The 10,351-nt window shown below is 47.1% G+C and overlaps 1 protein-coding gene across 1 annotated transcript; it reads left to right on the top strand.

The window, feature by feature from the left end:
- The first annotated feature begins 1,887 nt into the window (after window positions 1-1,887).
- Window positions 1,888-10,351, top strand: LOC146356254 (uncharacterized). The gene is given in 5 exon segments (XM_084831348.1): window positions 1,888-1,957; window positions 2,542-2,666; window positions 3,726-3,838; window positions 5,544-7,835; window positions 7,838-10,351. Coding segments are annotated over 3 exon segments (2,421 nt in total). The 5' UTR covers window positions 1,888-1,957; window positions 2,542-2,666; window positions 3,726-3,750; the 3' UTR covers window positions 7,879-10,351.

Raw genomic sequence — 10,351 nt, forward strand, 5'->3', positions numbered from 1 at the left:
TAATGAACCCCTGAAAGGACTCAAGTAGCTCTACAGAAAGAGGGTGCTCTCGTCTCAAGGGTTCCTGATGAACGGAACAATACTGAGTTCCAAAAGTTCAAAAAAAAAAGTGTTTTTGTTGTCAGCATTCTAGTAGCTAGAACAAAGGCGTCCCAGGCCTCACTTGCTGTTTAGAGAAAACCGTCAATGCCACAGCAATAATAGTTTGCGCCTTTAAGTGCGTAGTCCACCACTGGACCAAAGAGAGTATAAATTTGAGAAAAGCCTTTTGAGGGGGGAATTGTAGTAAAAATGTAACCTAAAAGCCATTGTATGTGTCTTAAGCAGCACATAGTACTATAAGAGCTGCGCATGCCTGGAATGAGCAGACAGTAACCCTAAGATAAGGTTGCTAAGCAAACCGCTGGCAACCAATCAAAAGTAACACGCTGGCTGAGGAATGCAAGCTGAGTGATAAAACTGTAGCGTGGAGGTTGCCCAGGGTCGACTCTGCTTTGAGCGTGAGCTCCTTTGTCGAACTGTTTGCAAACAATAAAATCGAGTTGGACCCAGCCTGAAGTTGACTCTCCTCTTTGGGGCAAATTGGACTAGCCTCCAGGGGGCGAAACTAGCATTTTGTGCAACAGTGGGAAAGTCGAGCAGGTGGCCAGCCAGGTCTGCCAAGTCCAGGGTGCCCAACAGGATGGGAGGAGGGAGGCAGTGGGACGGAGCACACCGAAGACCAGCTCAGCGGCTGTCACAAGGAGAGAGAGGGAGGAAAAGAGACACCCCTGACTCCCACCCCCCATCCAAGCATCTGGCTGCTAGTTGACCCGTAGCCCAACACTGCCTCTCAGGAGATGCACCTGAGTGCATGCAGAGTGCAGTCCCCATCCTGCCAGGAAGGCTGCTTCCCTTCCTGCTTGCTTGCTTGCACCACAGTCATCATCAAAATCAATGGTTTTTCTCTCTCTCTCCTCCCCGCTCCCCTGGTTTCTGCTTCTGGCCAAAACAACCACAGATTTATGTCTTTATTCCTAACGTTTCTCCTTCTCTCTCTGGTACAGCGTGCAGGGCTGACTCAGCCTGGCCACAACGAGGCCCCGGGGGCGACAAAACGCTGTGCTCTCTCCGAGCTGGGGCATGTTTCCATGCTATCAGCTTCACTTTATTTGCAGCTTTGTTGTGATGTTTCCCCAATCGCATCTTCTCCTTTTCCAGTTTTCACAGTACTTAAAGCCCCAGCTTATCATCGCTGTAGCCTGGGGCTCTGTGCTGTTTCCACTGAACTCTAATCAAATTATTTTCTTGATGGCTGGCCATTGATTGGCCCTAGTACAGTCTCACCACCAATCAGTTGCAAACAAACACCTGTGAAGAGCAGATGTCAAGAATGGTTCCTTTGCCCTGCATTTGCCCTTTGCACGCATTTCACTCCAGAGATTCCCCACACACACACACAAGTGTGCTTACCCCAAGGGAGGCTTGGAAGACAACAGCAAGGGAGAGGGCCTTCTTGGTGGTGGCCCCACCAATTATGGAATGATCTCCCCAATGAGGCCTGTGATGAGTTTTCATTGATCCTGGATAGCTCAAAATCGTTGTTTTTTAGCTATATGATGTCTTTGTTCATACTGTCTGTTCGTGTTTTTTGTATTTTAAATTTTGCGTATTGTACTAGTCGGGGGAGACCGGAAGCGCTGGTTCCCTCCTGGCCTCTCCCGAGTGAAAAAGCCGCAGCCTGGAAGGAGCCCACAGAACCCGCGCAAAAGTTTCAGAGAAGGGAGGCAGCCCAGCTTCTGTCCTCCAGTCCTCCAAGAGTTAAAAGGACAGCGATGAGGTTCCTAGAGAGGCAGGAAGTTCCACAATTGGGGAGGGAGAGACGTTCGGAACTGTTTCCGCCTTTCCGTTCGAGGAAGGGAAGTCCGCCCGGTGAGGTTTCCCTGGGAGGACGCCCGTGAGGGGACGGGGCTGAGAGGTGAGGGGGCTGCATTGCGGGGTGGAGAAGGAGGGAGGCAGCAATGTTTTGCTTTGAGGGAGTTTGGGGGGAAGAGAAAAGCCCCCCCATTACCTCTTCAGAAGGGAGGGGGAAGGAATCATAGGTAGCGGGGACTTGATCCAGGGAATCCAGTCGCCAAGTGGGGGCCAAAGATTTGCATGGCTGCGGTTGCAGGATCTACTCAGAGTTCAACCCAAGCTCTATGGGGGGTCAGGGATCGGGCGTGTGGGGAGGCTTGGTGCGGAGCAAGGAGTTTTGCTGGGTTGTGTGGGAGGAGGAGAAAGATCACTGTCAGAAAAGAAAATTATATAAAAGGGGAAGAGCCGCCTTGCAGCCTGCCCTGACCTGGTGCCCTCCAGATGTGTTGGACTACCACTCCCATAATTCCCAGCCAGCATGGCCAGTTGAAATATTAAAATCTATGGCCGGTGGCCATGCTCATTATGAATGATGGGAGTTGCAGTCCAGCACAACTGGGGGGCAACAGGTCGCAGATGCTGAAGTGAACCAAAGGATTTTCTGGCAGACTCTACAAATCTCTTCCCTTTGTTGGGTCTCTTCAGGAGGAGGAAAAGCACCGCCCGCCTCCCCTGCAGCTGGAGGGCTGGTTCCCTCCCTGCTTCCTCCCAGCGTATTCGGGGGAGAAAAATCAACAGCCCAGAAGAAGCCAACAGAACCTGCATAAAAGGTTCGGTGAAAGGAGGCAGTTTGAAGAGAGGCAGCTCAGCTTCTGTTCCTCAGTTTTCCAATGGTTAAATGAACCAACCTCTGGTTCGTAGAGAGGCAGGGAGTTCCACAGTTGGGGAAGGGGAGACCTTGGGTAATGTCCCCTCTTTTTATTCTGGGAAGGGAAATCCACCTGGGGGAAAGAGGTAAGGGGTTTGTACTGCAGGGGTGGAACATAGTAAAAGAGGCACCAATATTTTGCTATTGGGGGAGGGATTGGGGAATGGAAAAGCCCCTCCTCCAATTTCCCTTTCTGAAATACAGGTAGGGTGGACTTGATGCATGCAGTCTAGTCGCAAATTGGGGCCCAAAGGTTTGCATGGTTACTCTTGGACTATCCTTTCAGAGATCAACCCAGGCCCTATGTGGGGGAGGGTACGGATGGCACTTGGAGCAGAGCAAATAGTCTTGCTCATGGTGTGGGAGGAGGAGAGACAGGACAGGACAGGACAGGAAAGCGCCACCTTGGAGGAGGTCTGTGCAGTGTAGCCTTCCTGACCCTGGTGCTGTCCAGATGTGTTGGACTACGAATTTTTCTTTTATGAGTTCTAGTGAAGATCTTGTTTTATCAGTATTGTTTATTGTGTTTGGATTTTTCTAAGTGCTGGATTTTGTGGTCCTCAGGAGGAGAACTTCTGACGGTGCTGCATGCTCCTGAGGTTTGCCTCAGGAGTAGCTGTAATAGAGTGCTTAGTGCAGCAGCACCCACCCTCCGGGACATGCTGTCCATTGACATGAAGCAGGTGTCTTCAGGCTTGATCTTTAGACTAAAGATCCACGTCTTCGTGCAGGCTTTCCCTGAAGGTTGACCCAGTCAGGATGTGGCTGATGCATGATTCATTTACTGTGTTTTTATTGTTATCTTCTCTGTTTTTATCATTTCTGTACGCTGTTTTGATAGCCCACTGCAAAATGGCATATAGATCTATGTAATAACTACAAAAATAAATAAAATAACATCACTACTTGTATGTTTTGTAATGACAATATTCTTTTCTTTTTCCCCCCTTTCTGGTCCCAGTGCCCTTTGAGGAGTGTGTTTCTCCATGGAGGAGTCGGCTCTGCCCGATCCAGGCCAGAGGGGTCTGTACAAGGGACTCACAATGGAGAATTACAGGCATGTGGCCTCTCATGGTGAGAATCCCTTTTCTCTTTCTTGATAGAGGCTAGAAGCCTTGTTCCTCTTATTCCCAATACTTGCCAGAAAGGATGCAGCCAGAGAGGACCTGTGTGGCTAGTAGGTCTGCCTGGGACATTCTGGCTATACCTACCCTTCCTGTGCTATTTTTTCCAGCCTGGCAAGGATTCAGGGAGTTCTTTGCAGAGAGGGATGTCCCTAACAGTGGGATGGGTCTCACTGCAGACCCATAAGAGGGGGCTGTGCTATGGAGGTGGTGCGATAGTATAAGTGGATGCTTCTCTCTGGGCAGGGCCTTCTCTTCAGTTAGATATATTGTGAGACTGTGCTTCAGACAGATAGTGAATTTTCATGATTCTCTTGTTTGTTCCTCAGAATAGTCTGGAGTCTAGAGACATTTAGTTATCCTATAAATATCTCTAGTTAGCCACTGCATTCCTCATGGCACCTCCTTCCTCAGGGTTCCACATGCCTTGAGAACATTAAGGTTGGACTACTGCGCTGTGCTCTGTGTAGGGCTGCCCTTGAGCAGCGTTTGTGTACTGCAGCTGGTGCAGATTGCTGTTGCCAAGCTGGGGTCAGGAATCCACACTGTGGAGCACATTACTCCAATACTGTTTGATGTTTAATTGGAACACCGGAAATGGCTGAAAAATACTGAGTCGGACCACTTTTCCATCTAACCCAGTACTGTCGACAGTGAATGGCAGCACATCTCCAAGATAGTGTTTTACCGCCCTGCAGTCTTATGATATTCACCCTTGATGCTCGTAAGGCTCCAAACTCAAAGGCTTATGATCATCCAAATGGAGAGCAGGAGGCACAATGGAGACGATCATCGCCTCCCTGTCCTCCCGCTCTGCATTTTAAATGGGCTCTTTTGCCTATCTAGCTGGGGCATTCCAGAGAGGGAGGGAAGGGGTCTGGAGAGGCCTCAGGATAACGTGAATACTGGCCTCTCCCCTCCCACTGGAACGCCCCAGTTACCCCCTCTTCGAAGTCGATTTTGCGACCTGAAAGAGGAAATGGGGGTGGTTGTGTCCGCACTGCTGGTGAGGGGGAGGGGGCGGGGAGCATGGGTTCCCAGCTCCAAGGTCGGAGCATTCTCTATGAATTGGGAATCTGAAAAATCCTGTGCCTGCCCCCCCCCCCCCAATCTAGGGGCCATAGGAATACTCCTTTCACTGATGTAGAGGATGCCTTTTTGAATGTCCTTGTTAACTTTTATAATTTTTCATGCCTACTTTCAACAGTGGAGGACAACGTATAATGCTTAAAATGAACACCACTGTGGCTGATGCCTTCCTGGTTTCTTTTATTTATTCATTTCATTTCTATGCCGCCCTACAGCCAAAGCTCTCGGGATGGTTCTCAAAAATTGAAACCACAAGATACAGCATAAAAAATATAAAATATGAATGCACAAAACAATGATATAACAGTACAACCAGAATAAAAACCTAGCAACAATGCAGAGATTTAAAACAACAGAGCTAAAAGACTAGGAAGCTAAAATGGGCATCTGTGCTCAAAATCTCAATTTTGTGCTCAATTTTGGGCATCTGTGCTCAAAATCTTACTTGAGCAGATAAGAGTCGATTAGGTTTTGGGAGCTCTTGTGTTCCCTTCTAAGGAAAATCAAGTGGATTCCCTGCTTTGCAAGTTCCTTTTTGCTTTGCACTCATGTTCTGTTTCTTTCAGCCGGGAATGCATCGAAGGAAACAAATGAAAGAGCACATCAAGTGTCTGGAGAAAACAATGAGTGGCCAGACATGGAGGAGAATGTTGGGAATCAAGATGGGAAGGACAAGCTGGAAAGAAACCAAAAAAATACGGCAAGAAAGAAAGCCATTTCTTCTCTGGATGGTGACGTCCGTGCAATTACGGTACAACAAATAACACCAGAACAAAAGAGAGCCAAAAAATGTCTTGTGGTTGGAAAAAGGTTTGCTCATAACTCAACTCTTGATGATGATTTAGCAAGTGACGGAGTGGAGAAACGATATAAATGCCTTGAGTGTGGAAAGAGTTTCAGGCAGAGTACAGTACTTATCTCCCATCAAAGAACGCACACAGGGGAGAAACCATTTAACTGTCTGGAATGTGGAAAAGCATTTAGTCAGAAGGGGGCACTTACTTCCCATCAAAGAATTCACACAGGAGAGAAACCATTTAAATGCCTGGAGTGTGGAAAGAGTTTTCGTCAGGTCTCGTGCCTTTATTCCCATCAAAGAACTCACACAACAGACAAACCATTTAAATGCCTGGAGTGTGGAAAGAGCTTCAGTCAGGGCTCTCTCCTTAATTCCCATCAAAGAATACATACAGATGAGAAACCATATGAATGTCTGCAGTGTGGAAGGAGCTTCAGACACAGCTCAGCTCTTATTTCTCATCAAAGAATTCACACAGGGGAGAAGCCATTTAAATGTCAGGACTGCGGAAAGAGCTTCAACCGGAAGTATGACCTTGTTGCACATCAGAGAATTCACACAGGAGAGAAACCATTCGAATGTTTGCAGTGTGGAAAGACCTTTCGTCTCAAGCCAAGCTTTACTAGTCATCAGAGAATTCATGCTCAAGAGACCCCATTTAAATGCCTAGAGTGTGGAGAGAGCTTTAGCCAAAAGTATGCGCTTGTTTCACATCAGATAATTCACACAGGGCAGAAGCCATTTGAATGTTTGCAGTGTGGAAAGAGCTTCATTCACAGGCAAAGCTTTACTAGTCATCAGAGAATCCACACAGGAGAGAAACCATTTAAATGCCTGGAGTGTGGACAGAGGTTCAGGCGGAAGGATAGCCTTACTGCACATCAGAGAAATCACACAGGAGAGAAACTGTTTGAATGTTTGCAGTGCGGAAAGAGCTTCAATCGCAGACATAGCCTTACTAGTCATGAGAGAACTCACACAGGAGAGAAACCATTTACGTGCCTGCAGTGTGGAAAGAGCTTCAGGCAGAAGGGTGCCCTGAGAGCACATGAAATAATTCACATTGGGGAAAAACTATATAAATGTCTGGAATGTGGAAAGAAGTTCAGGCGAAAGTATGCCCTTAATTCCCATCAAAGCATTCACACAGGAGAGAAACCATATCAGTGCTTGGAGTGTGGAAAGAGATTCTGCCAGAGTAGTGCCCTCAATTGCCATCAAAGAATTCACACAGGGGAGAAACCTTACAAATGCTTGGAGTGTGGAAAGAGCTTCAGTCTGAAACCATCTCTTATATTACATCAAACCACTCACACAGGGGAGAAACCATATCAATGCTTGGAGTGTGGAAAGAGTTTCAGTCGGAAGGCATACCTTTCTTTACATCAAATAACTCATGCAGGGAAGAAACCATACAAATGTCTGCTGTGTGGAAAGAGCTTCAGTCTGAAACCGTCTCTTACATTACACCAAACCACTCACACAGGGGAAAAACCATATAAATGCATGGTGTGTGGAAAGCGCTTCAGTCGGAGGGCATATGTTTCTTTACATCAAAGAATTCACACAGGGGAGAAACCATTTAAATGCTTGGAGTGTGGAAAGAGCTTCAATCGAAGGGAATACCTTACTTCACATCAAAAAACTCACAGAGAGACCTCTTCGGAAGAGGAGGAGTCCGATACCCCAGAACAGCCCCCTCTTCCTGTAGACCTCAGGGAATATGAGGGAACCTGTGACAGCAGGCCTTCATCTGCGGTTCCCAACAACCCTTTGAACCCTGTCCCCATCCCAGCCATGATTCCAGACTCTCCTCCCACCACCCACGGCTCAACAGAGCGCTGGTGGCAATGTATCAGGTGGGATACTCAGAACCATGGTGGGAAGGCCCACCTGACTCCCAGAAGACCCTTTCGCCCAGGGTATACTCATGAGGAAGGGTCTACTCAGGAACAAGGGTCTGCTTCTGAGGAGGAAAACCCAGCTGTGATTACTAGTGAGGCTGACTCAGCTGCACCTGCTGAACCAGGGTCAGCCAGAATACAGGCTCTCAGTGTTCCCCAGACCTTTCCTTGGTCAACACTTCCCACAGAGCTATTTGACTAATTGCAGACTCAAGACAGGAGAAACTATTTAAGCGTGTGAAGTATAATGGGAGCTTGAGGCAGAGCACACATCTTCCTTTGCAGTGCATATGACCTAAATGGGTCATCTTTAATGCCATGGGGTGATTATATCGCATCAAATAGTATATGTGAGGGAGAATCCGTAGAAACGCTCCTCATATTGCGAAGGCTGTTTTCATAAAATAGGTCTTAACAGACATCAGCTGATTCACACTGGGGCAAGCCCAAGAAATGTTCTGGTCGTAGTGAGATCTTTTACAATAGATCAAAAGTTATACACTTCTGTGGGGGCATATGTCACGCACACACTGGGACTGTGGAATATGCTTTAGTGAATAGAAATTGTACTGCAAATGAAATAGTCTGCATGGAAGGGAAATCATTGAAAGGCATAGACTATAATGAGGAGGGTTTTTATGTGTGTAAATGAATGTGCTTCGGAGAGCTTTTATTAAAGACAATGAAATATTGGAATGTGAATGAAAAATTAAGCCTTCCACTACAAGGAACTAATCAGTACGTAACTAGCTTCTGTTGCAATAAAGGCTTCCAGCCTTTGAAAAAGATATTTGGAATCCATCTCAGTTAACTGTGGTGGCGATTCTGAGCTTGGAGGATATAAAACCCGCATTGGCATATGCCTCCTCAGTTTCTAGATTGTATTGCTTTTTGTTCAGTCATTAAGTCGTGTCCGACTCTATCCTCTTAATCTTAATTCTTAGTCATGTTTAGTAAAGCCCAAATATTAAATGCTTATGTGGCATTTTAAAATGTATTTTATTTTGTCCTCTTTTAAATGTGGTGCAGATATGTTTATTCTATGTAGAATTTTAAATGCATTTTACTTCATTATCTTGGATACGGACTTCATATGAATTCAATAAACTATTCTACATCAGAGAAACCGTATGAATGCCTGGTGTGTGGCAAGAACTTGGAAAGATTATTCACCAGACACATTGACAATTAGAATAATAATTCTCTGTCTCCATACACTGTTCCCGTTGGATTTCCATGTGGTTCTATCCAGTTGTGCCCTCTCCATTGATAGGTTTTATGATCTAGTGGAGTGGCAGAGTTGATTTTCAGATTCTTCATTCCCCATGAGGGTCCCCTGCTCCTCCCTGAAGTGAAGTCTTGGGTGATCCTCTAGCACTGTGTAGGAGGTGAGGCGGGGCTGAAGAAGAAAGGGGAAATTTCTGGAAATCACACAATCCTCCCCCACCCCCTTCCAGGTAGAAAAGCCTGTGTAACGTTATCAGTGGGGACACTTGGAGAAGGGCTGCAGCATAAGTTCTTAACACATGGCCAGGTTGGTATTGGGATAGCTTCTCTCTAATGTCTTTGGGGCCCAATCCATTTATGGCTTTAAAAGTGAGTACCAGCACCTTGAACTGGGCCCACAAATGAGCAGCCAGCCACTTTGGGCATGATGTGAACAAACCGTGCCATACTAGTTTTTTAAAAAGCCGAGAAAGAGGAATGGCTGGATGTCTCAGGAGGAATGGGGTGTGTGCTTCTGTTGCCAGAGGTGGGGGGTGGGGATTGTATATTTGCTTTGTGTGGGTTTTGCCTGTTTGGGGGAGCGGGAATGAGGGGGTGTTTGGCCTCTGTGTGTGTGGCCTAGTGAGGCCAAGGGAGGTGTCTGCGAGTGCATTATTGCCCACAGGCACCACGTTGAGGACCCCAGCCATAAACCCCTTCCCACCCATCTAAGCCCCTCTGCTCTCCCATTTTTTGCCACTGTTAACTGACTCAGGTCCCAGTCTGTGATCCTCCTTCCCCTCCAAACACAAATCCCCAAACCACAGTGTTGTCTCTTTTGCAACAGTCACCTTAATATCCTGTTTCCTTCTCACAGGCATTAGGAGGTATTAAAGCACATTTCAGTCCCCATTTAATTGGGGAAATTTTTCTTTAATGTGTAAAAAGAGTCGTCCCTAATCTGGCTCTCTCCAGATGTGTTGGACTGCAGCTCCCATTCTCCCCAGCCAGCATGATTAATGCGAGTTGCAGCCCAACACATCTGGAGGGCGGGAAGTGTAAGATCTGGAACACTGCAAGGCCTCTAGTAGCAGCAGAGTAGTCTTTGAGCTTCCCTGAGCCAGCAGGAGCCTACAAGAAGCCAGAAGGGACACACTAGATAAATGCAGTGTAGAAACTCCCCTAGGGATTGCTTGAATGCATTACAGTAGGAGTTATAGAATCATAGAATAGTAGGGTTGGAAGGGGTCCTCAAGGCCATCGAGTCCAACCCCCTGCTCAATGCAGGAATCCAAGTCAGAGCATCCCTGACAAATGGCTGTCCAGCCTCGTCTTGAAGGCCTCCAGTGTGGGAGAGCCCACCACCTCCCCAGGTAATTGGTTCCATTGTCAAACAGTTGAACCTCTTTCAGTCTGAGGGCCAAATTTAATTCCCCAGAAGCCCTCAGAAGCTGCATTCCAGGGG

The sequence above is a fragment of the Heloderma suspectum genome, chromosome 2 (assembly GCF_057233095.1).
Source record: "Heloderma suspectum isolate Gila_16-S chromosome 2, 16-S_ref, whole genome shotgun sequence".
In the NCBI taxonomy this organism is placed as follows: domain Eukaryota; kingdom Metazoa; phylum Chordata; class Lepidosauria; order Squamata; family Helodermatidae; genus Heloderma; species Heloderma suspectum.